This window comes from Lonchura striata, chromosome 6 (genome assembly GCF_050655825.1).
Source record: "Lonchura striata isolate lonStrDom1 chromosome 6, ASM5065582v1, whole genome shotgun sequence".
Lineage (NCBI taxonomy): Eukaryota > Metazoa > Chordata > Aves > Passeriformes > Estrildidae > Lonchura > Lonchura striata.
In genome coordinates, this window is record NC_140708.1 from 28,389,387 (window position 1) to 28,416,321 (window position 26,935).

At 42.9% G+C, this 26,935-nt stretch overlaps 1 protein-coding gene across 3 annotated transcripts in view; it reads left to right on the top strand.

Moving 5' to 3' along the window:
* The window catches only part of SUFU (SUFU negative regulator of hedgehog signaling), an 83,337-nt gene that overhangs the window by 25,904 nt on the left and 30,498 nt on the right, over positions 1-26,935 (top strand). For 2 of the 3 annotated variants that reach the window (XM_021536340.4, XM_085582751.1), the window contains exons 4-7: positions 17,522-17,664; positions 19,977-20,062; positions 22,134-22,206; positions 26,723-26,876. In XM_021536340.4, coding sequence (XP_021392015.2) covers positions 17,522-17,664; positions 19,977-20,062; positions 22,134-22,206; positions 26,723-26,876 — 456 coding nt within the window. Of the gene's footprint in view, positions 1-17,521; positions 17,665-19,976; positions 20,063-22,133; positions 22,207-26,719; positions 26,877-26,935 lie in introns of all 3 variants that reach the window. The other variant, XM_031505269.3, reaches the window with a different exon arrangement.

The window sequence follows — 26,935 nt, forward strand, 5'->3', positions numbered from 1 at the left end:
TTCTAGCTTCTGAGTGTTTAATTTTCAATTTGCCTTATGAAAAACAATAGTGTATGAATCATAAATTGACTTCTTTCTTTGACTATGTAATTGGGTGTGAGCCAATACCATGCTTCTCATACAATGGGCAAACCACATGCTGGGTTATCTTAGGAAAAGCATGAGCAGTAGATAAAGGAAGTTATAACCTCTTTGGCATGGCACTGGGAAGGCCATGCTTAAAGTATTGTGTCCTGTTTTGGGTTAAGAGATACTGAAAAACTGGAGAGTGTTCAAGGTAGTCAGGATTCTTGGGCATGTGAGCCATGAGGAGAGCTGAAGGGAGCAGGGCCAGTTTAGCCTGGGAAGAGAATGTGCAGGGTGATCTAATTGGAGCCTACAGCTGTAGGGAGGGTAGTTACAAGATTGTGGGGTCAAGCCCTAGATAGTACATCAAAGGGCTACAGCTCTGAATTGCAGTATGGGAGGCCCTGGAAAAGCTTCAAGGAAAACTTGCTCACAAGGAGAGCACTAAAGGACAGGGAATGGTTTATAAGAGAGGTGCTGGAACTCTAATGCTGGAAAGGTTCAGGACTTAGCTCAACAAAGCTAAGTTGGTCCTGATCTAGGATTGGGGATGGCTCCACTTCAAGCAGGGAGGCTGGACAGGAGACCTGCAAAGGCCACTTAAATTATTACAGAAGTGTTGGATTTTGGGCAATTTTTCCATACTGCTTTATGCTCTTCAGCAAGCAGCTGTGTGTTGTCACTGACTGTTACCAACCATTCCTTGCCTTGTATAAAACAAATATGTATGCTGTTGCAACAAGTGAAAAAGCTCTAGTTTTTATTTCAGTATAAATTTCATTATCACATGTCTCTTTTAGAAAACAATTTTCTCAGGTTAAAATTATCTAGTTAATAATAAACATCACATTAATTTTGACAAGATTTAAAAGCAAGACTTGTAATGGGGCCTATTTTATCATGTTTCTTTTTGATCTTTCAGGGCAATGCCAGTTGACCACAGCTAGATGCAGTAATTTTCTAATTTGGTCAAAGATCTCTCGTTCAATTGCTCTTCAGAGTCTCCAATACTTCTGCCACATCTGACATGTCCTGCTTTATTTTGTTGTACTCCCTTGAGCTGTCTTGTCTCAGGATGGTAGCGTCCAAAGCAGTTCTCCCTTATGTCACTCTTGGGTAATCAGGCACCCTCAGCAGTGGGTCCTCAGTAGTGTTACTTTCTTTTCTGTCTGGTAGAGTATCCCCAGTTTGACATTCCCACTCTGCAGAGCCAAGTGAGCTTCTGCCATTGTTTTTACTTGTTTTTTTACAGGACTTCTCTATTCAGATGTTGAAACTTTAAAACTCTGAAGTATTTGAAGGGTTGGTTCTTCTGAAGCCCATTGGGCATGGAGCAGGCTGTGGCATGACAGCATTGTTTTACGTGATGAAAGGTTTCTTGTTGCTCAAGTTCTTTCTGACTGTAATGCTTAGAGCATTTGTCAAATGAAACTCTGGTAAGTGTTGTTTAACTCTGGCATATGTACTTTAATACTGTTCTCTTAAATTGTTTTTTAAAAAAAGTCTATGGTGTCTCTTTAATACACCAAAGTAGCCTTAAAAACATTTCATGAACGGGAACAACTGAAGTAAATCTTATTAATCCACCCTGAACAAGAAGCAAGAAAAAGAATAAAATCGGCAGAAACATTTTGGATGGGCTCCAAGCACTTTCACATGTCAGAAAATTGTTTACTCTGAAAGCTGTACTAAGAGCTAAATTCTTATCTCTTGATAAAAGCCAACTTTTTAGTTATCATAGAGGTGTGCTGCTGAGTCCAGCTCAAGCTGGGGGAGAGTAAGGTGTAGTCATACTCATGCTGAGCCTGAGCATTTTCAGGTGGTGATGACTGAGTTAAACATTCACCTAGCAGCTACCGCTGTCCTAAATATTATTCCTGTGTATTGCAATTGCAAAGCATGTCTCATTGCAAGTGATGTATTTTTCTAACAAACGCTTCTAGGCAAATGAATGTTACATTCCTTTGTTTCTCTCTCTCTCTCTCTCCTGCACTGTGGCAGTGCTTTAGAAAAGCAATCTTCTGCATTGAATTTCAGACCTCTTTCAGCCTTGGCTCCTCTGTTCACTGTAACAAGCGCTTGGTGCTTTTGATTAAAGGGCAGTACTTACCCTCCTTCAGCAACACCAAGCTTTCAAGTCTCAAAAAGTTTTATTTGTGGCTTTATCTGTTCTTAATTTTATCACTGTTTGACCATGACCACAAATTCCAACTCTGTTAGTTTTTAAAAATCCCCAAACCTTCAAACCTTGAAAATGAAACTTAACACAATTCCGTGACCTTAGCTTGTCACGGTTCATGGGTGTACTGCAAATATCTCATGGTAGAACAAATTTATACTTCAAATGAAATGAAAAGGAAGAAATGCTCTTCCTACAGAAAGCTTATCCAGAGCTTACTACAATTGTTAACTCTTTATGTACTACAGTATTAAGACCCTTGATCACTACAGAGGGACTATGGTTTGTGTTTTCTTGAAATTAAAATCTGCACCTTTTTTCTCTCTAGGCTAAATTTATGTTGTTTTCAAGGGTCTGTCTGATATGTCGTGAAGGCGATATATTGATGTAGCATGGCAACAAGTACACATGTATATGAGCTCTTGCTGCTTCCATGTTTTTAGCCTGAAAGAAAACAGCTGCACCTGTCAGGTACACGTTTGGAGAAACTGTCATGAAAACTCATCATGCACAGAGCCTAAAGATAATGATGTGGCATATGTCATGATTATATTCTCCACAATGCACAAGTTGTAGTGGGAAATGAGTCTGAAGTATTAAGAGGATGTCCATGAATTAGAAGTTTGCAGGTTGGCTGAGCTTGATGACATTTACGCTAGAACATATCAGCATGAGTAGGCTGAGCCCCTGCTGGTTTAGGGGAGACAGGTAGCACCACAGGAGACTGGAAAACTGGCAAATGCTATTCTCCACATCCCATAAAAAAACCTGTATCAAAACCAAAACAAACTCCCAAAATGAGAAAAACAAACAAACAAAAAGTTTCTAATTGGTCAATCAAATTTCAGGTCTTAAGAAACTGCTAAGAGAAACAAACCATCCAGAAGGCATCCACAGAATAATGGATGATGGATGTTCCAGCATGGATTTATCAATAATAAACCAGAAGAAAGTTAAGTTACAGGTACCATAGGAAGTAGTGAATGTTGGTTGCCTTGATACTACTGAGATTTTTTACATTGTTTCAACAAGTGCATGAATGAGCTGAGGAAATGAGATCTTGGTAAAAGGTGAAGAGTGCTGCAATACTTGTTGGATATTTCGACTCTGGGTAATTGTCAGTGTGTAGGCATCAACCACAAAAGATGGGTAGAGCTGGGAAGTACTGGTGTGCAGTAAGGGCAGGGAGGCACAAAGGATGCAAGGTCTTCTCCTGACACAGGAATAATCCAGTGCAATGAACTGGGGGAAAGCAGTAGTTCTGAAAGGAGAAGAAAACTATTTGGAGTTACTATTACCAATGAGCTATACCTAAATCAACACACTCTTCATGCTGAGAGATAGAAGTGAAATTACTCTGATGTATAAATAGAAGTGTTCTGTGTTTTGCGTATGATTGGGTCCTACACTGCAAGGGAGAGGGACAACGTTGTATTTCGTTTGGGCAAAAAGCTTCAAGTCAGATGTATACCAGCTGGAGGGAGACTGGAGGAGAGCAGTAAGAATGATCCAGAGGTCCAGAAAATATGGCCTGTGAAAGAATGATCAAATGTTACATTTGTTTAGTCTAGGGAGGAGAAAATGGAAGATGTGAGAATAGTCTTCAAATATGCAAGAGGTTGCTGTAAGGAATAAAGTAATAAATACATTTTTCATGTGCCTACTAGGGATAGGAGAGACTAAAAATTCTGTAATTTAACTACTAAAATTTCTGTAAAATAGGCTTAGGGTTTGTCATTAGGAGAACTTCCGAATGGCAAGTGCAGTGACACATTTGCATAGTGGCAGATTCGCTATTGCTGCGTATCTTTGAGAACAAGTCAAACTGTTCTTCATGGATATTTGTCAGACAGAGTTTATCCTTCCTTTAGGCAAGGGCAGAGTAGGAGCCTTCTTAGTCTCATTTATTATTATAAGTATGTCTTGAATGACTAAGTATTCTTTCAGGTCTTGTAAATATATATATTTTTAATTCCATAAATACATAATTTATCTTTCTTATAGTCTCCTGGTGACTAGTGCACTGAAAGATATTTAAATATGAGTTTGATGTCTCAACTAATAGAAAAGTTGAATTTTAATATTTGAATTCTGACTAGTCAGTAGTAGGAAGCTGTTTGCATCCTGGGTACTGCAAAACAGTAATAACAAAATATGCAGGCAAAGAAAGTAAGGATGCAAGGTGCAATTTTTCTGTGGCAGTTTAATGTAAATTTCAGCTGAATACTTCAGAAGCAACTTCTATGAATTATTCCTTAGAAAACTTACTACTGCTGAAAAGTGGATTGGACAGAACCAATTCCAGTCCAGAAAGCTTCAGAGTAGTAGCCTCAGTGACTCTTTGCTTGCCAATGTGTTTTCAAACATTCTTGACACAGGCCAATTTCTGTGTGTAAAAAGGAAAAAAAACAAAACAAGCAACCCAACTCTAACCTAAAACAAACTACTTGCTTCCTTGAATACAAATGAAGCTTCTCTGGCTTGTTTGTAAAGCTGTTTATTTCTTCCCAGGAGGATGACTAAAGCCAAATGAGATCTGCCAGTAATTCATACACATTTTTCCCTGACTGTACCCTTATCTTTTTCGTCCAACCCCAGGCCGATTTATTATTCTCTTCTGGTTGCTATGACTCTGGAAAATATATTTTTTTTTTCCTATCATCTGTTTATAATATTGACCCGTTTCCAGTGTAGAGCTGGCCTGTCTCCTCTCTAGTATTCCAGGATTTTAGATTAAAATTGTATGGAGGTTAACTGTATTTTTTAGCTCTGCAAAGAAGTATAAATCAACATCAATTTCAATTCAACAGAACCTGTTCTGCAGTGAACTCTGATGCATGAATGCTGAAATTGTAGCACAGTAAATTGCTGTAGGTGAATAGGACACTAAACCAAGTGTGCAGGGGCTGCGTGCCTTTATTCTGCAAAGGGGTATGGAAACATTAAGTCACTGGTTCCAATTTAACCCAAGTTTGTCATGGCCAAAAGCTCTCATCATCTGATAGTTATTCAGCGGTCCATGAGAAATTGGTTGGGTTTTAGCCTGATTCCTCTTAGATGTTTCCCATACAACAAGCTGTTCTGTGAGCAGCAGCTCAGATTGAGCCTGGCCTTTTGCATTTTGTGCACTGTGTCCTGCACTGCTGCAATAAATCCCCTTCTCCCCATACTGCTGCTTTTTAGCTCACCTCCCCAGTACTTCCCATCCCTCCCCCCATCTCCTAAGCCAGCCTTGTCACATCCCCTAGCTTCCAGCTGGGACATACGTGCTGTGAGTGGTACCAAATGATGTGCTGGCTGACAAAACAAATCAGTTGCTGGTGTGCAGAGTGGTTGGCTGATGAGCTAGGCACGACAGGCAGCTGTTGAGCTCATGCTTTGGTCCCTAACCTGTAGCTGGCTTCCTCTGGAGCTGGATGGCAGCACTGAAGTTGTTGGCAACAGAATTGCCAGATGTAACTCTTGTAAATTGTCTTGAAAAGTATTGCAGCAAAGTGCTGGCTGCAGATAGACCTGGCCCTTTTTACTCCCCGCTGTAAATCTGGGTTCCCTTAGTTAAATTAATGTAGGTCCCCTCTGCAGGCTTGCAAAGCTTAATATGATGTCAGTTTGTGTGACTGTAATTTTTGGGACCTCCAGTGCCTGATGCTTTTATCCTCACTTATGAGGCAGGGATAGACCCAGCCCTTTTTTGTGGGTGGCTGCAGAGGCACTGGCTTGCCAGTCCTTGGACAGCAGCTTTGCAGTGGCCTTGGCCATGGCTGAGGTTTCCCTGGCTGTGAACTAGCACACAGCTGGTGGTATGTCCTTCCTCTTCCTCTCTGTGAATCTTCTCTTGATCAGTGGTTTCAGGTATGGGTGTTAAACTGGGAGTGGGCATAGAGCAGGGACACAGCTGCAAATGCCACCACATGTGTGGTGTGCCTGTTCTTCCTGGCAGTACAAATGGAGTTGCATGGCCTTAGATTTTGTGTGATTACATTGACTTTGCTTCTGTTCCTGTTTCCAGCAGGAAGGGTGTTGCCCCTTTGCAATACTGGAGACACTCCAGTGCCAGACTCAGCCCTACCTTCTGCCTTGGAGCACTGTCACTTTGTCAGCCACTGATGGGATAAGCTGGCCATTATTTTTGCTGATAGTTACGGTTATAGTGAGTAGCATCTTTCTGGCCTTTCTTTGTGACTTGCTGGGACTTTGGGCAGCACTAGAGAATCTCTTCCCTATACATTTAATTGAGCTGCAGTATAGAAAATCCCCTGCAGCCCCTTGGCCAGGTCTGAGAAGTGCAGGATGATTTATCAGGAAAATGAGAGGAAGGGACCAGCACCACTGCTAAGTGACATTACATTTTGCTTCATTAGCACGGGTGCTCTGAAGCAGGGCTGGGCATGAGGCTCCTCCCAGTCAGAAGTGCAGCAGTAGGAAAGCATGACTGGAACCCCAGGAGTTTCCAAGGACACTTGTGCTCTCATTTTACTTGGAGGATGAAAAGTCTATGTCTTATGTTGTCATTAATCTAGTTATATAATATAAATTAAAGTGTTTTCTTCTCTACTTCCCTTATCTTCCACAGTTTGGGCTTTTTTCTTCTGCAGTTTGTCTGGATTCATGGTTATTTCCTGTGTCTTGCTGTAGAAGCCACTGTTGTCCCTCTAACTTCTAGTTCTTGGCTGGGAACAGGTCTCTGACCTTCTCCAGCCCCAAAGGATAGGTTCACACTCAGGCACGGAGAGACTTTGCCAGGAGCAAAGGCACAGAAAGCCTTTGTTGCTTATAAAAGACTTTGTTGAAGTAGAAGGAAAGCTGTCTTCCCCTAGACTGCTTTACTGATTACATAGTATTTCCAGGCAGTAAGTGAGGGATCTCAGTGCTGCCTGAAAGAGAAGGCTTGTTTAAGAGTAGCTGCTACTGCAATTTAGATAAAGTAGGTTTAGGCCCAGTTTGAGTTGGCGAGATTTCAACTGATGCTGTCCCTTTTAATTCTGTCAACTCATGTCCTGTTCCTGCCTGGGAACTGAACTTGGCTTGTTGTTTTTCAGCTGTTCAGTACAGTTCATTCAGTTGGTTTATTTAAAAAAAAAAGAAAAAATAAAGGGGGAATTTGTCTTCTCTCTGTGTTTTACATCAGTCCTTGTGCCCTGATGCTCCCAAAGGGTCAGGGATGGACACAGCACCAAGACTTGAAACTTTGATATATGGCTATACATAGAAACGCACAAGTTATTTTAGCTTACATATTGCAGGTGGGCTGCTTTTGAGAGAGGGAGGGAAGAAGCTGGCACAGAGACCTGGGGGAAGCTGTGTGACACATCTCTGTGCAGGGCTGCTGCAGCAGCCCAAGTGGCAGAGGGACAGCCAGCAGGCCCCACGCCCAGGGACGCCTGGATGCTGGCCCCGAGCAGGTGTTTATCCAGAGTGGCTGCAGTTCAAGATCACGACTGAGCTGGCTGATGTTTTCTGCCCAAAGTGGAGAGGAGCTGAACTCTCTGCAGGAAGCCTTTTCTTCCATCCTGCCCAGAGCCTCCCCACTGTAGAAGAGTGAGGAGGAGCCCACATGTTAAGAGACCAGCAAACTCTGTGAGGAAGAATATCCTTAATGCTGGAATAAAGAAAGCAGCGGAGAAGCTGCAATGGTGAGCTCTGCCTTGGACAAAGGCTCTGTCCCCTGTACTGAAGGAGGAATGCAGGACAAAGGAAACAGCCAGGGAAGGCAGAAAACTCCCCCTCCTGCTGGTGTGAGGTCCTTTGGCCTCTCATATAAGGTCTTTGTCCCACCCGGCCTTTCCTGGGAAACGGAAGAACTGCTTTAGCAGTTAAAAGCTTCTGCAGAGAACAGTATTGCCTCCTCCTATGGAAGAGCTGAAAGCAACAACACAGTGGGATTGTTCTGCAGTTGCAAGAGCATCCTCTCTCACTGCCTGTGTGCAATTGTTTGGGATGCACAGAAGAGAGTTTGAAGGTTACACGTACTGAGTAGCCTTCTGAAAAGGACTGTGTTTTCCCTTGACAGCTGCCAAGCCCGTGTTAGATGAAACTGCAGAGTAGAGTAACTGCAGATGAAACTGCAGAGCTGGAAGTTGGGTTCACTGTTACATATCCACCCTCTTACACATTCTATTGAAGATCTGTGCAGCAAGTGGTGCTCAAACTGTGCTTTCTGACTAACCCACTCCGCCTGTGAGAGTGGCAGTGTGCAGAGCTCATTACAGACAGTCTTCTGACAGCCTCAGAGCCAAAGATCCTTTGCAGCAGCCCGCTCAGCCAGGAGGCAGCAAATGGGCACAGCAGGGGAAGTGTTTTGTTCTTGGTGGGAAAGAGAAACTGGGAGAGTATATTCAGAGGTTGTGGGCAGCCCAGAACCTGAGGGAAGCAGACTCTTGTGCTTTTTGTTTTAAAATTAGAGGCTTAAAGGAGTCTTCTCAGAACACTTGAGATGGTGTTTCAAATGATGCTCCATAAACAGGCTGTCCATTTTGCATTTGAGCCATAAATACAACTCTTGGAATAGAATAAGTGTGTTTTTCTTGCAGTACTGTAATGGGTTGGTAGAGCTCAATGGTAACTATTTTATGCAAGTATGTGTGAATGCAGTTTTTCTGTTTCCTGCCCTTTGGCCTCCTGCTTTGCCAAAGTAAAACAAATGTTTGGCCTGTGCAAGCTTTAAATTCCTGAAAATTTAAGGGAAAATAATCAACCACTGAGAAAAATGACACAGTGCTCTCTTGAAGACCTCTGCCCTCTTGTCCATTGCAAGTCCCAGAACTAATGCCTGATCAATTAGAACCTTTTTCTGAAAGGACTATGATGTGATAACTTTGTGGATGTTTCTCATAGACCATCTCTCCTTTCTTGCTGTTTCTTAAATAATTTTTGCGGTAAGAGATACCCTGGTGCAGTCTAACAGTCTCTCTGTCAGATGTCTGTGTTGTGAAAGCTATTCAAGGAAGCTGCTTGTATGTTCTTTGGGTTCTTCAGAGGCATATACTGCCTTTGCTTCTTCAAGCTTTTTGAAAGCTCTTCAACAGAAATGTCTTATAGATGCATATCTAGGGGAAGATCACAAGTGACTGTATAGGCTTTATGGTGCTCATGGTATCTAAGTATCCTCCCTTCTCAGTGGCCTGCATGTGTGCAAGTATGTAGGAGGTCTAACAACAAGGAAGAAAGTTTTTCTCACTTGCTGCAATTTTATTCCTTCACTGAGCACATTTACAGGTTGCCAAATGCTGTGGGCACCAGTCTTTTAGTTGCACCTGGCTGGGAAGCATGTAGGTAACTGTAAAACATTCTGGCTTTCCTATATCAGAACAGAAGATAAAGTTTTTAAATGACAGTTAAGTATCTCTTCAGACTGCTCATGTGGGGCCACATAATCTGTAAATAAACTGTCATTAAATACCTGTTTTGAGCCGATTCCTTATCTGACAGGAGATCCTGCTGTATAACATCCTTTCTGGCTCCTGGGCCTCCACCCCATCCTGAGGCTATTCACTTTTTGAAACTGTTGATGTAACTACCATCATTTAAAGGGGAGCTGCAAAATGCGTCTCCTTCAGGTGAAGGATGCAGAAAGCTGGTAGCAGTGCAACTGGGCAGAGGTGGAAGGATTTCTTGCCTGACCTGAAGCTCAGAATTCAGCAAGCACATCACTCCTGCTCCCTTTGGTTGCTGGAACAGGAGGATGGAGAAAGTAAAAGGAAGACTGGGGGAAGTGAAAGCACCCGAACCCTGCAGTACACCATGGTGATGGGTCTGAGTGATGGGGTGTGGAGGAGCAAGAGCTTGGAGTAGCAAACTTCTGTGGGACTGAGAAGGAGCAACTCACATCTGTGTCCATTTTCTTTTTCTGCTATACTCAACTATGCCAGCTAAGTCCTTTCATGCTGCCATGCTTTCTTCCAGCTTCCTCTTTCTGGAGAAGGGAGCCATGCAGATAAATCTGCAGATGGGTGAGAACTGTGTTGTTGCAAAAGCAAGGTGAGAGATACAACCTGCTCTGGACAGTGCTTACACAAAGGGGACACCAAACATGATGAATGTGCCAGCTCCTGGTTCTGCTGATTGCAATGGCTGCAGAAGCCTGAGAGGATCAAAGTGGAGGAACTGAATGAAGTTGTGGGGAGGATAGAAATTGTGGGAGGATGTGGCTGGTGGAGCAGGCTATACAGAGTCAGGGAGAGGACAGGGGGCCCACCACTTCCAGAGGGTGGGAGTGTGCCCTGGGGACTGGAGTCACTTCCTGGGAGCCTGCTGAGAAATTCCCAGAGTTTTGCAGTCATGGAAATTATGTACACAAGTAGCATGGGGCAGGAAGAAGGAGCAAGCCAGATATGCAGATCTGTAAAGGATGAAAAGAAATGGCTTGGTAAACAGAAAGGGTATAAGAGGCTCAGACCCAAATTGTTTGTTATACAATAGCATTTTTTTTCCTATAATGCTGCACTCTGCAATGAGGCAGAAGACATCAGCGTGCCTGGGATCTACTAAGAAAAGCAGTATTTGTAACTCCATCAGTGTGAGCTGCAATACAGTAAGACACATCTTGTATCATCCCACTGTCAATAGAAGTGATGACTCCAAGCACAACACAGAAAAGTGACGAATCACCTTGCCCTGCTGGTGATGTACCCTGGGAAGGTGTGGGAGGCTCTTCATTGAGCTTTCAGTTCAAAGAATTAAATGATCAAGTTAGTCTTTATGTGTTTGCATAAATTGATCGGGCTCTTTTCTGAGGGTCGTTAATTTTCCAGACTTAACACCCTGGAGCTGTGCAGTAATCATTTTTGTATTTTCTACCTTCATAGCAATTTTTAAAAAACAATCTGCATCACACTTCTCTGCTTTCTGAAACTGTCTTCAAACCTCAGAGATCAAGTAGTCCGTACAGTACTGATAATCTGTTTTTTTTCCCTGTTATTTTTTTAAAGAACCTTTTACCTAGGCCCCTTGTTTCTAAAAGCTCAATATGAGTCCCTGCAGTGGAGCTATTGTTAAATTGTATTCCTGGGATTTAATTCTTCCTAAGGGATCTTCTCTATGCTGCATGTCTGCAGGAGGCAGCAGCACTGTGTGAATTTTCCCCTCTTTGGAGTGCCAGGGCTGGGACTGTTCCTGTTTCCAAGGCAGGAGATAAGGGGCAGCAAAATTGAACTGAAAAAGAAAAACAGGGAGGAAAAGCATTTTTTTAAACATATGCAAATAAATCACAGCCTGGATTCTGCTAATTCCTTGTATATTCTTAAAACATGTTTATCCTGACTTAAAAACAAAATTATGAACTACCTGGCAGTGGGCCCCACAGCTTATATCACAATTGTTTTTTGCCTTTACCAATCCATGTGTGCAGTTCTTTGTAGGTTAGGAAACTAAGCTTGAGACTAAATTTAGCATAAATTATCCTAGTTTACCATGGCTGGCAAATGAGTCTGAATAAGGTCTTTTCCTTTATACTCTATTAAAAAAAAAAAATCATCCATATAATGAGTTGCAATAACAGTATTACTTTGAGATTCTTAGGCACAACTTTCATCTTTAGCTTTTGTATAAATTTATTATAGCTAACATCTTTGCATGCATACTTACATTTATTATTGAGCTAGTTAGAAATATATTAAGTAGGTCTGGTGAAAAATATAGCTAGTACATTTCAGCATTGGACTCTGTGTTTGCCCTTGTTTTCTCTCAATTAATTCTAGAAATTTGGTCTGCAAAATGGTACTGGAAAGCAGCATCAAATCTTTCTTGTGACAGATTGTCAGATTACTTTTTTTTTAACAAAGCCAGACTGAATATTAAAAATGTGTTGGAGAAAATGCATTTATATAATAAATTATACCGACCATGCTTGGGGTAATGGCAATGCAATAAATTACGTTGTTTCTGTAAGTATTGGATAAGCTGCATTCAATTTAAATGTCTGGCTGCATCACTGTCATGCTGGCCAGGAATTCACTGGGGGCCTTTTTAACATTCCTGCACCCATAAGTCATGGAGTTAAAATCCTTCTTTGCCCTCAAATACACAATTTCTCTGAGTTATGCAGGCTGACATCTGTGACTCGCTGCCTGCAGTTTAGCTGAGATCTCTGAGTCAAAATGCAGGTTTGTAGCCCTTAGAGCAGCCAGTTTTCACACTGCTGGGACTGGATAATGTAGGGATGTGGTCATCTTGTTTGTGTGCCAACAACCCCTGTGCCACACGCTGATGCAAATTTACTGGGATGGTTTTTTGTTGGATTTTTCTTTTTTTTTTTTGACCAAGGTAGCAGAGAATTGCCAAGCATTGTACTAGCATAGCTAAGCAACATCACTGCTCCTAGGGCATGATCCAGGTAGCAGTGATTTTACAGGGGACAAGCAGGACTGTTTCTTTCAGCATCATCTTGCACATACATGTCCCCAAATGAAGTGACCATGTAATGATGTCCTGGCTTTCCCCAGAAACAGAAGGAACAGAAACACGCTCTTGAAGAATAGGAGTCTAGAGTGGCTGTTTTCCCAACACCAAGCAAATGTAGTTAGTGTACTTAGGGCTTCTCCCACTCTGTGCTGTATCAGCTTCTAACCTGTAACACACTGTCCAGGTGGATTTATCTGGCTACTTACTCAGCCCCCTCTGTTGCCGATTTTAGTTGGCATTTGGAAGGAGGAGGTGTCTTAGAAGAGATACAGAGGTATGATCAGGCTGAAAATCTGTTCTTCTACTTATAAAATTTATCTCAATAATTACATGCCAGGACCATGTCAGAAGGGACAAGTTTCTGGCCTCTGGATGAACCAGAGTGGTGCAATTTGAATTGCCTTGGAGCTAGACAGGCTGGGGACAGGAGCCTGCATGGAGATGAGAAAGGCTTAAAGTTGCCTTGCTGTCTTCTTGCTGGTAGAACAGCATTACCTCTCTGTTTTTCTCCTAAAGCTGCCAATGCACAGAGAAGATACTGGACTCCCAGATGCCCGAAGAGTGTTCACCATCTGCTCGGGGTGCAGGGTAGCCAGCTCACTGGAGATGTTCCCTGACTCACTTGAAGCCTGGGGCTGCCTTTAGGATGGAGCTCTCTCTTAGCTCCTGGTACTTCTCTAAGTTTCCTGTCCTTTTCAATTAATTCCCTGTGGCAACTAAGGGAGTAAGGACTTATAGAAGGATCCCATATATGGAAAGCTGGCAGGTTTAAAAAAGGAATTGAAAATACAGTGGGAAATAATCTGTTTTTCTCTAGAGCTAGGTAACACCACTTGAGCATAGATTGCATGCATTATACTGTTTATGAAACATCCCAAGGCCAAGAATATGACTTGGTTTTATTTCTTTAGGCATCAGCTATATTTAGTCAAATTAAAGGAGGGAGGAGGAATGCACTCCAAGAAAATACACAAGCAAAGTTAGACAAAGAAAATTTACTAGTCTAGAGTGGAATGGTTCCCTGTGAGTTATTTCCCCAGTTCTCATTACAGAGCAGTTGGATAGTAAAGTTAGGAGAGATTGTGCTGCTGAATTATGACTGTTGCCGCATGAAGGAACCTCACCTGCTTTATGTGAGCTGTAAAAGAAAATTGATAATGACATTTTAAAGACTTCAAAATATGGGTGGCTTAACAGAGTGGTCTGGTATAACTGCTGCTTTTGCATAATAGAATAGTACAAGAGCTGGTCTATGGCAGATTTAGAGACTTTTCATTTTTTTAGAGCTAGAGAGAGGCTTCAGATTCGCTATTATAAATTATGAACTAAAATAGTAAGTTTGAATTTAAATGCTTTGATGATTTCCTTGTTGAGTTCTTACGAAATCAGTACGTCCCTATGAAGCAGTTGGATTTCATGGAATTGGCAATCCTAACCAGAAAGAAAGAAAATTTAGTGTTTTTTGTTAAAACATAAACTTGCAGGAAAAGAACCAGTTTCAAAATTGTGAGGATGAGTCACCTTGCTGTGCTGGGTTTAAGGCTTGTTAGTTAATGCCCCTTCCAAGCAGGAAGGGTGCAAAAGTTCCAGAGGGTTCTGTGAGCAAGCCTGTGTATTTACAACACATCCTCTGCTCCCATGGTAACTGCTGAAGGATATGAATTTATCCTGGGGCACATTGGGTACCTTAGCTCATCCTGTCATGGAGGGGATGTGAAGCCACCTCAGGTTTACCACGAGGCAGAAGTAGTCAGCAGCAGCCAGCTTGTGTGCAGTAAATCAGAGCCTTAGTTTACTCCTGAGGATTTGCTGATTTATCCATAAGCTAAAATAATTTGGATTTAATTTTTTAACATATTTTCTTTTAGGTCCTTTACTTTCAATTTCTCCTATTGATGGCTAGGTCATTTCTGTGCTTTGCCACCTGTTCTATGGATTTGGCAATTACCCAGTCATGTCCTAGAATTTTTTCTGATGGCTGATGGTTTTGCTGTGGTCACCTAAGGAGACAAGGCTTATCCAGTTGTGGTGTTCCCATCCCTGTCCTGTTTTGAAAACGTGAGTGTGAAAGGTAGGAAGGGAGGATAATCTTCCTGTTTTCCACCATGAGGCAATAGAAATTGATTATCTAGCCCTTTTTTTCTGTAATTTCTTAGTTTTTGTGGCTACAAGTCATGTAATTCAGGCTGTTCTCAGTGCTGCAATGGTCTCTGTACAACAGCCAATCTTACATCCTTCATGGGTGACAATGCACCAAGTGGAAAGCTGGATTTCAGGGTGTAATTCCAAATTCCTTGAACTCACACAGGTTTTAATTTGGCTTCATGTTATTTGCAGATTTATTTTTTTTTGTGTGATTTAATTGAGTAGTCAGTGTGAATTTTGTGGTGTTCGTGTGTATGCAAGTGAGAGGGAGATTTTCTAAGTGTTCAGTATTCACATGGACATAAACAGGTGGGTTTCCAGCAGAGACATTTGCATTTGAAAACCTGCTCTAAAAACGGGCTGGGCTTTCCCAGGAGAAGCAGCACCAACAGTGAAACGCAGCGATCGATCAGCATAGAATTGTGTGAGCATTTGATGGGCAAAATGTTGTGGTATGAAGACAGGGCCCAAGAATAAGCTCTTTGTGGCTTTGTTTCATTCCTGAAAACTGTGACTGAGAGGCTTTTATCATTTTAAAAAAATTAATCAGCCACATTTTTGTCTAACTTGGAAAATATTACAAGATATCCCTTGCAACATTCTAAGTGCTGTTTCTTTAATCAGATTTTGATACTAAAAAAATCGTTTCTCATTTGTCTGCTTATATTTCCTCAACTCTAAAAGTAAAGTAATATTTGAACCAGTCCTTTCAGTCACAGAGCTGTAAGCATGTAATTTAGTGTACATAACATTAAACTCTTTGAGGCAGCTTGCATTCACTATGTTTTCTTTCTTTCCTAATTTTAACTAAGGAAAACATTCCCTTACTTATCACAGCACTTCTGTTACATGCCTCATTTTTCTGGCTAAGTTCCTTATGGTAATTATGGTTTATTTTAATTCTTAATCAAATGAGCTGTCCAGGAAATTAATCTGAAAAAAAACCATATATAATAAATGCTCAAACCCACACCAATGGGGACACCCAGTGGAGACACACTGAGTTGCCCAACATTACAGCCAGGAGCGGGCCAGCAGCTCCTCATCAGGGAGAGGACTGCAAATATTTTTAACCACAGCAGTTCTGAGGGAGCTCTCAGAACTGCTGCTGAGGGCTCCCTTGAAGCCTCCTGCCTTTGCTGCCCTTGCACGAGCCTGTGCTTGCCATCATGGTGGTCCTGATGCACAATTATTGTAATGGGGTGTGCAAACACCCAATTCTTTGGTGGTGTTGTTTAATGTGACTGGGAGTGAGTTGCAATTCCTGGCAATTCAAAAAGTTTTTCTCTTGCTGTTGCAGATGCTGCCGTGTTCATCTATTAGCCCTGTAGATGTTTAAGGGGTGCCCTGTTGCGATATGTTTGGAAGGTGATGTGGGAAGGTTAGGTGAAGCTCAGAACCATGGGGAGGGCACCTCTCTGAATTAGATCCTGCTCCTGTAGCATGGGAGATGCTCCAGTCTCGATAGACAGCAACTCAAATAACCACTAACGTTTTCCAGTCTGCACTGGAATTCCTAATCCTCTTCCAGTGGGCAAGGCCTCCTTTCCTGCTGAGTTCTAAGTGTGGCCTTGGGAGAGACCACAGCAAGGACAGCAGCCCAGACTGCCTTCATGGATGAGCTTGGTCAAGGAGAGGGGCACTGGGACTGCCACTGACTTTGGAAGCAGGCAGGCAGTACTCAGTTCATCCTTGGGGCACTATACCTATCTCAGAGGGAAAAATGTGGATTCCGGGTTGTTTATTTATATATACAATAAAGCTCTGCTTGGACAAGCACAGGACCCAAGATAAAGGCAGTCAACTAGGCAGCATTTCCACACATACTCTGGGAACTCCATGCAAATGGAGCGTGCTTTAATTGCTGTGAATGTGGTCATGGCTGGTTGTTTTACTTCTAGTTCACTCAGAAAGCAAGCATTAGCCTTTCCTGTGATGGGGCAGCATCAGACAGATGGGTTCTGGTGTGCCTTCTGGCATGCACTAGCTGTGGAACATGGGATTATCTGGGGTTTTGTCTTTCTAAGTAGAAGAGGAAAAGAAAGGAATGCCTGCCTTGTTTTGATGCAGTCTGTTCTGACATAGAATGAAATTTATAGCCTATTTGTTTTCTCCTTGTTTGGGAAAGAAGAAACATATTAATTATAATTCTGCACCAGAGCCACCCAGACAACTAGGAGAGAGTGATTTTGACTTACACTATCACAAGTTGGGCAGCAGAATTTTTATTAGATATAGCATGGTAGTATTTGCGTTTAATTCAAATTTGAGAATATCTTCTCTGTGGCAAATTAAGAGTGTGAATTGCTGTGGCAATGGGCATCCAGTATGGCCTGCTGATTTTCAATGCCTTCTCAAAAAAGAAGTATATAGTACATGATATATATACATATATAATAGTACATGAGAGACAGACTAATTTTGTTTGCTAATATTCCTGTGTTGGGCTTAATATCAAAGCAGGACAGTGGTTTTTTTTGCTGCAGGACTCAAGAGTGGACAATTTTGAAATCAGTGTTGAATTCAGATGGCTCAATGAGATTCCATTCCTGTTTCAGGTGGTTCAGAGGCTCAGCAGAGCTGGCCAGGGGCAGTCACTGTGAATAGTCACCAGTGATTGTCCCAGCCCAGGCCAGAGGTCCCTGCCTGGCAACAGTCAGGAGCAGCTGCCAACAGATGGAATGTTCTAGCAGACTTCACAGACTAAATATTTCTTGTTTCTTGTCCTTGCAGAGAACACCTTTTGCAGCGGTGACCATGTGTCGTGGCACAGCCCTTTGGACAACAGTGAGTCTCGAATCCAGCACATGTTGCTGACAGAAGACCCCCAGATGCAGCCGGTGCAGACTCCTTTTGGGGTCGTTACTTTCCTACAGGTACGGCCCAGCCAAGATGGCTCCGACTGCCACCTCCTGGGCATGGAGAGCAGCTCAGATTGCTGCCAGTTGACCTGTGTAACGCACATATTTATTATCCTGTCTTCAGTTTCAAACATGAACATTGAAAAAAAATTGAGAGTGTGAGAGAAAGTGTTGAGAGAAACACTTTAAAAAGCTAATGTAAAAATAAATGAAAATAAATTCCATGGTAATATTGCTAAGTGATCCACTGGCTTGAATGCCAGGAAGAGAAGAGTTTGAGCAGAATTTGGAGCTGTTTTACCAGTACTTAATGGCAGAAATGTAGCTTGCAGTACTGACACAAAGATTCTTTAGAGGCTGAGTTTTCCTGTATTGATCTACTGTTTAAGAAAGGTTTGGGTTTGCTTTGCAAAAGAAACGTTAAAAGAAATCCCTTGTGATTTAACTCTGCTGTTCAGCATGGGGAGCTTCTGTGGCCAAACAGGTTTGCTTGCTTTCCCAAAGTCCTTCTTAGCAATGCTTCTCAGATAGGGGCTGCTTTGGATATTTTTAAATTGCATATTGGGTTAATAACCTTAGTGGAAGAGTGGTATAGTTTATGCCAACTGCTGATTTCTTCATGCTCCGTGGAAAAGCTTCCATCCTGTGGGAATATGCAAGTGCCTGTATTTTACAATTTAAGCTTCTAGTTGCTCCCATTGCTCGTTGGCTATAGTTGCAACATGTAAAAGGAAGTTCTGTTGCCACAAACCTGCACAAGACAACTGCTGTGCAAGGCTTTTCTGAGGTGCCCAAATGTCTATGTTTTATCAACATAAACAAGGTGGGTGTGAGATTAATTAGTGCAAGGTGAGTTGTGGGACCTGGAAGGAGAGACAGAGAGCCAAGCTAAACAGAATAATCCCTGGCTGACTCTCCAGCTAATACAGTGTTAGTCCTCATCTCTTCTTTAGTGCCCAGCTGTCTTGAATCAAAGAACAGTCAGCTGGCTGCATCCTGAGGCTCTTGGCCTCTAATCTTCCACAACACATACAGTTGACTTGGTTTTCCCCTTTGTTTGATGCTTGTTGTTATGAATTTATTTTGACCCATGAGGATGAATGATTACAAAAAGCAAACAATGAACACAAAATAATTTCCTGTTTAGAGTCTTGCTGTTTGTATGTAATTAGTGAGTGAAGGCCCAGACAGGGTTGTCCTGAAGCAGGGATGATTCAGGCTGTTGATGGAGGAAGCCTGGAAGATGGGTGGGGGTGAAGTGCATCTCCAAGGGCTGGATCCTGACAAAGTGAATTCTGCAAGGGGCAGGAGATGTAGGGTGTGCAGAGCTGGGTGCGTGCTGACATGAGAGTTTTCCATGTAGATCTCTATCAGGGCAGTTATGTGCCTACAGCAGAAGGCACATCCTTCACTCTGCTTGCTGCTCTTCAGAGCTTAGTTTTCAGTTTTCCTCTTTTTTGATAAAACATCAGTTGAACAGATTTTGACAGAAAATTCAGTGCTGTTGGAAAAGACTAAGAAGTACTGAGGAAGAAAATACAAGGCAATAGCAAAAATTATTTTTCATCTCAGGGTGAATCACTGCTCAAAGGCACAAACCACTGGTTGATACAGCAGGAAGAAACTGCCTTCTGCTATCAGCTGAAGGGTGTTTCACCCCTTCTTCATTTGAAGCAGCTGATCTTAGCTGCTGTTATAGAGGCATCTGGTATTGCTCAGTGTGGCAGCTCCTATCCTGAAAAGCAAACATATCCTGCATTATACAGGAAGGCAGAAGTCTGCAGTTGCCTGCAGTGACAAGTGGATTATGTGGTGTGCAAGCAGCTTTACTTTATGGTGCTGGGTGAGATGTAACCAGTCAGCAAACTGAGTTGGTCAAGGATTTTTTGAGCACAAAAGCAAGTCCCTTGACTGGTTGAGATTGCTTGTGCAGTATTGCATTTGCCCCTGGCAATCAGTTGACAGTGTTTGCATGTGCTCAGACCCTAATCTGTCATGCTCTGTCCTGTCTGTGTGGACTTGATTGAAAAGTCAAACAGACTGATTTGTCACCAGACCCTCTTCGTTGTTAAATTCACACACTCTTTACAAGATTAAATGTTACATGACCAGAGCACTTCACATGGTAAGTGTAGAGAGAGAAAACAAGGTCTTGTGGGATCCCACTGTTGTCTTAGGCTCCATTTGTCCTGTCATATCTAGTTAGATTAAAGAAATGGTGCTTCTCTGATTGTGCACTGTTTGATCCAGTACCACATGGCACATTTTCTCCACAGTTCTTTTGTTGTTCCCACCAAATTTAGTATGTCTGTTGTTATTTATTACAGATTGTTGGGGTTTGCACTGAGGAACTGCATGCAGCTCAGCAGTGGAATGGTCAAGGGATTCTGGAACTGCTTCGGACTGTCCCGGTGTAAGTGGTCACATAGCCCATATAGGGGAGCATTTTGATAGAGAGCAATTCAGTTGTTTATTTGTATTAACAATCTTTAACTTGTTGATGGAACTTATTTAATCTGTGCTGTAGCAAGAGATGGGAATTCATTGCAAATCTGTTCTCACGCACAGACACTTAGATGGCAAATTAATGCATGTGGAAGTCCACATGTTCAGGGTGAAAGAGAATGAGGTCTTGAAAGCTTAATTTCCTTCCTCTTATGCCTGCAGGGTTTTCTCATTGGTTCTTCCTGGGATAACTGTTACTGGTGACCTTGCTGTTTAGTTCAAAGAAAGGAAGGAGAGGGTCTGGCTTACAAAACTGTCTGGAAGTACTGTGTGAAAGTGAGAAAGTCACTCTCACACTTGGCCCACTCTTGGTGGACCAGTTTGCAGCAGGAGGAGTGTTCATTAAAGTGAAGTTCATTGTTTTGCCATGGGAGAAATAACAAAGATGATGTTGGGTTGAGGGAGGGATGGGTTTTAAATGGTAAATGATATGTTGATGTTTTGTTTGCTGCCAGGGTGCAGCTAAATCTTTTTGGCTTGCAGGTATTTTGCTTAAACATTTTTAAATTCAGTGGAAGCTATTGCCTTGTGATTGTAACTTAAAAGGCTTACTTTTTAAAGCAAAATAGTTCTGAATATTTGTTTCTGGGCACAGTAGTACACTCTCTAGTGTCACAATAGCCTTGAATTGATTGATTATTTGGAAGAGCTGGACATTTTTAACTTGAACTTCTCTCTTTTAGACACAAGTGCAGATAATTCATGCAAATGCCCTAGAGTAGAGTGAATTTGTCCAGCTGCAAGCTTTGTTTCTGGGTCTCTGAGACAATAAACACTGCCAGCAGCTCCCTTAGTTCCTCTAAGTCAATACAGATACAGCACCTCTCTCACTCTATTCTCATGTTGGTTTTTGGCTTTTGTACTGTGGTATAAGCACCTTTGCAAAGAAAAAATGAGACTCAAATGTGCATAATTTGAAGGCAAAACTGCAAGCTGCTAAGCCGTTGATGTGGAAATGGGGTAAAAGTCTCTTGCCTCTCCTCTTCCCAGTGAGGAACTGTGGCAGGTCACACCCCTGCAGTTAATAATTCACAACTTCCAAAGAAATGTGAAAAAACGAGTGGCTATCCATGCATCTGAAAACCTGTAAAATATTAACTTGTTTTGCTCCCATTCTTAAGTGTTTTGGAGACTAACACAAGCTAGGCCAGAGGAGGGGGCTTTTGACTGCAATAACAAAGTATCTCATGAAAAAAATTAATTTTTTATGGTAGTTCCAAAAGACTTCAGTTTTTACTTCAAATGAAAAGCACTATCTGAGACTGACTTCTGCAGTCTGGCTGCACTATGACCCAAAGTGAAGTCTCTGAGTATTTCATCTTCACAATAATCTGTTTTCTATCACCTTTGTTGGGGAACACCTTGAACCTTCCAACTTTTATTGCTAATGATAACAAAGATTTCCCTGAACCATCTGAGCATTTGGCCATTAAGTACCAACTGACCAAAATGTCTGTTGTGATAATATTTATCAGAGCAATAAGCTCTTTGTGGTACTGAATGTGACTGCCAATCTTGCCAAAAGTGCAGTTCCACTGGGACCCTGCTCTATTCTTAGATATGTAATAGAGGAATAAATCTTGACTCCATCCCTTGCCCATCTTTCTTTTACTCAAACTGGACTTCACAGTCCCAGTTTGTTTCCTGTAAAATTAAACCCCATCTCAGTCTTGTGTGAGCGAGGGGGCCTGCACAGGGTATGACAGCCTGTGTCAGTCCTGACTGCTGTGCATGTCTGGGTGGTGCCAGACACTGAGCAAATTAACTGCTAGGTCATGGAGAGCTTTTATTATTTATTTATTTGGAAAATGTAAAGGGCAGATGCATGCTTTGGGGTGTATACACCACACAGAGGGGTTTCTAGGCTGATTTTAAACCCTTATCTTGTGCTTCCTTATAGTACAGGTCCATTCTGAGGACCCTGCTGGAAAGTTGTAATTAAAGGGCTTGTTTGGTTCATTACCTGTCTTTCTTTGTAGAGCTGGAGGTCCCTGGCTGATAACAGACATGCGAAGAGGAGAGACCATATTCGAGATTGACCCACATCTGCAAGTATGTCTTTAGTTTATAAAATGTCATGTCTCTTGTAGTAGCCAACTGTTATAAAACAGTTCTAATATTTTCTGTAAAGGTGCTTGGATCTTTTCAATGTTTGTAATAATCCAGGAAAAGTCTTAGAAACTCTTTGCTCTCTTTAGAGGTGGTTCAAGAGGGACATGTCCAGCGCCACATGAATGGCAACTCTAGGAAGAAAGATAGAGAAGGGAGACCAGGAAAATGTAATCTCCTATAGGACACAATTGGTAAAATTTGGACTGGATGTTTTAGAAAGGAGGAAGAAAGAAGATGAAAGACATAGAATGGTACACCAGAAAATTCCTCCTTTCTTTTATATGCAAGTGTAAGGAGACATAACATGCAGAAAACTCAAAACTAAGTGCTATTTTTTTCACAGCAAATGTGACAGTGTAGCTCATTCCTGTGGGATATCACTTGGGGCCAAGTAGTTGGTGTGGACTGAGAAATTATAGGAACCCAGAATGCAGCTGTTAATAATCCATACAGGAAGAGATATTAAACCTTCTTCTTCAGAGTTCAATTTAATTTTTGAAATTTAAAGATAAGAATAGGAGAGATTACTGTACTATGGACTTCTCCTGATCCATGCATTTGGGAGACAGTTCTGCAATCCTTTCAGCAGATCTGGAGTACATGGGTCCCCAGCAAATCCAGTGTGGTGCTGGCCATGTTTCAGTGAATCACTGATTATTTGCCTATAACAGAGAACTTATGGCTCAGCCTGGTAGGGCACGTGCAAATGTGCATGTTTTGTACAAGCATTTGCTTATGGTCTGCATGTCTGTATCTGATTATTTTCAGTTGCCTCACAGCATCTTTTACTTTGAAAGCATAAAAACAAAACCAAATTCTACTTTTACTGGTTTTAAGGATTCATCTAGAATAACCCCAGTCTGAGAAACACAAAAAAATGTTCCACAAATATTCCACAATATGGGAGCTAATACAACTGAAAGTCCCATAAAGTTTTTAGACTTTCCAGAATCTTGCCCTCTCCCCTCCTGGGTGTTTCTGTTGTCTGCACACTGGTGATTCCTAATGATAACAAGGTTTTCTTCAATTTACTGTAAATGAAAAATAGCTCAGCTTACTGGAATCTGAGTCAGCCAAGGCAAGTTAAGGCAAATAAAAAGGTACCTCTGCCTCACCAGTGTGTCCTGCTGCTGAAAGCTGCTACGTCTGTGGTCCTTCCGGACTTCCTCACATTGAACACATTCCTGTTTCTGTTCTCTCTTGCCCTTGCAGAAGTGCAGATGGGCAGGTGTGTGTTTGCACACCTCCCTGCTGCTCTGCTGCTGCAGCCCCCAGGGATTCATAGAGCAAAATCCACCCCTGAATCCCACAAAGAGCCTCTGCTGAGTGCAGGGAGTAAGGCTGTGCCAGGTTGCCTTCAGCCCTGTCTTGTGCCTTCTGCTCTAATTAGTGGGGAAAGGATAAAGTGTCATTTTCTTGGTGTTGGTAGAGGGTGTGTGAGACCACAAAGGCAGCAGTGGAAGAGAGGTGGAGGGGAGGGAGGGAACAGGCAGAGAAACTGGACAACTTTCTTGGGAGCCAGCAAGCATGTTGTCTGCCTGGGAAGCAGGCAGAGCTTGTTTGGAGGCTGCATTGTGTCTTGTGGGAATTGGTTGAGGCCTAAACCCAGCCCTGGCAGCAGCAGCTGTACTTTCTGTTCAGAGTTGCTGAGAATGGATCCCAACTAAGATGTCATCCCAGGATGTCGGCAATTAACACTGTGGCAACGCTGGCTGTTTTCTGTTCAGCCAGGCTTCCCTGTAGGCCATTCAGATTTCCCTGGCAGCACAGTCAAACAATTCCTGTTGGTCCCCAGCTCTGTGCTGATTCTCAGTGCTTTGCTTCTGTTTAGCAGATATCTCAGAAGAGAATAAAGCTGATTTGAATTTCCTGAGTTGTGGTTGCTGCTCTGCAGGTCACACTGCAGTGCTCTGGCTCGTTTAAAAAGGGATCAATGACTTAGAGCCTCAGAGCATCCCGCCCACATGCTGAGAGGAAAATGGGACAGAAATATCCTTTCTTTGAGGAAGGAAAGCTGAACCTCCTTTGCCCTGGGCTCCTCCAGCCTCCTGTTCATGCTGCCCTTTCAAGGAAGGAAGAACAACTCCTCAGACCAGGCAAATCTTTGCTGGCTAAAGGTGGGGTTCAACTGGGCATTGCCAGAGCTATAAGTCTACACCGATTGGGGTTTTTCTGACTTTTCCCCTTTTAACATCAATACTTGTAAACATTATGAAACAGGCATGCAAATTAGGCTGCCTTAAGCCAGTTCCGTTTCCATCAGCTCCCCTTGATCTCCAAGAGATGCCAACAGAGCAGCACTTCTTCCCCTGAGGAAGTGCTCTGCAAGCCAGCTGAGCTGCAGATGAGAGTCCTTCCCCCTCCCCAAGGCTCTTCACTGTGTCCGTGGGGTCTGGCTGGGAGTGGGGCCCTGGCTGCAGGGATGGGGGAGCAGTTCCCACCAGAGCCTCACAGCCCTCTGGCCTCTTCTTCTCCCTGATCGAGAGCAAGTTTGGTGGCTCTCCCATGCTTCCCCAGTTACTGGGATAAAAAATAACTTCGCTGACAAGCTACACCATCCCATGCCAGCTCATTTGGGTCTTCACAGAACACCATGGAAGGTTCCCAAAGAAGCCACGTGCTAAATCTCACTTAGAGCATTGTCTGCATATGTAGGAACGGATGTATTTTTATTTCTTTCCCCACAACTTCTATTTCTGGGTGACACAACTAATTTTATGTTTAGGATAAAACAAAAGAAAATAACAGCAGATTTATTATTTCTCAGATTTTCCTATTATGTTTTCAAGAAGCCAGTTTCCCCTGATGCTGAAGGAAGATCCTAACAAGGGGAGAAAAACAGAAGAAAGGCAGTTGCTTGAATGCTTAAGTCTAAGTCAAAACTGCTGTGGTCCTGCACTCAGCCACAGGCTCCCACTTCAATTTTGGGCCCAAGAGCGGGTTTTGGGAGATGATCCAGATGAAAAAAAAAATAGTGTTGGCTCAAGGGAAGGGATAAGAGCACACGGAGGAGGGTGGGACTGCAGTCATTGCAAATTACATCAACTTAAACCGCTGTGCAACCACACCCTGAATGCTTGTGCTTATCTTTGAGCTGCTCAAATCCTCTCTTGAATGGTCACAAGAACAGGCAATGCTCTTCCCAGGGTGCAGCGTGCACAGCTGGGCAAGGGGAGGGATGTATGTTGGTTAAGTCTGGAAACTGTTTCTTGGGGACAGGTTTTGCAAACAGCAAAATGTTCGCACAGTCTCTTATCTTCAGTAGCAGTGTCAAACCAGAGGGTACTTGGAGTGGCGATATCCTCTCCCACTGTGTATGACACCACTCTGCTCTCTCCTCAAATCTTTGAAGTTTCTTGGGACTGCCTGCGTTTCGAGGTGACACAGATGTATGCAGAGAGATTGCAGATCATGCTGGTGCTACTGAACAGTACCAGAGGCAATACCCCTTCAGAAAAAGGGGGAAGCAAGCCTGGCTGGTTCGGTGCCAGGGAAGAGGTGCCAGCCCTTCCTCGGTGTAGCATAGCCCTGAGTTTGTTCAGCTCAACATTACCCCCTTGTGGGTCACAGGTGGAAATTCAGACTGGTGCCATGTCCAAGAAGGTGGAACTTCCTGAAGTTTTGTCTGTAACTTAAGGCAGTCTTGCTGGCAGCAGATGCACATGTCCTTGAGAAAATGACTGGTGCCTGAGAGCATCCAGCTGCTTATGACTGGTGTGTGACACCTTCTGAGACCCAAACACTGGTTACGTGCTTGGAAAGTCCAGCTTGCAAGGGAGGGAATTTGTTTATTTTCCAATAGAGAAAGCTATGCGAAAGCTTTGACATTGGGAACAGACCTGTGTCTCTTTGCACATCCAAACTTGTATGTTTGTCCTTTATGGGATACCCCAGCACATTGGAAAGCAGGGATTCTCTGGGCAGTTTGCAAATTAAGAACCTATGTGAATGATGAGTCTCTCTGTGAGCTGTTTTAATTGTGGGACTCTTTGGTAAGGTTGGTAGAGCACTTTAGTTATTCAAGGGTTTGTTATCATTGACATATAAGAGGTTGACTGCCAAGATGTGCTTCATGCCTTAAATATTTCAAGTTGGTGTAAATCACTGCTAACACTGAAAGAAGCAATCCTGCACACCCCAGGCCATTGATTTCCACTTTTCTCTCCCCCTGCTTTGTGCCTGTCAGGGCCATGTAGTGAAGCAGTGGGGACAGGGTGGGATTTCAGACCAACTTGATATGGAAAAGGTTTGTTTAGTTCAGAGTGGCTTCCTGATTTGGCTCAATGTGCAGTTGCTGTTTGCTGACACAGCAAAGCACAGGGTCCAGAGAGTGGAAATCGGCCACAAAAGGGGATCTGCAGGAGCTGTTGAAGGTTGGGCTGCGCCATGGTGGTTCCAGCTCAGGCTTAAGCCACGCTCAAAAAAAAGTCTTGGTGTTTTGAATCTTTTCAAGCAGGAGAGAGTTGACAAAGGGATTGAGACAGATGGCTCAAACCTGAGTGGAGTGAGTGCCAAATGTGCCTGGGATGACCTGAGCCGGCCACCAGAGGATGATGAAGACAGCAGGAGCATTTGCATTGGGACCCAGCCTCGGCGGCTCTCTGGGAAAGGTAAAAGGTCCTGGGCCAAGTCGCCATCGCGGCCTTTCAGCTTCTGTTCTGGTGGGGCT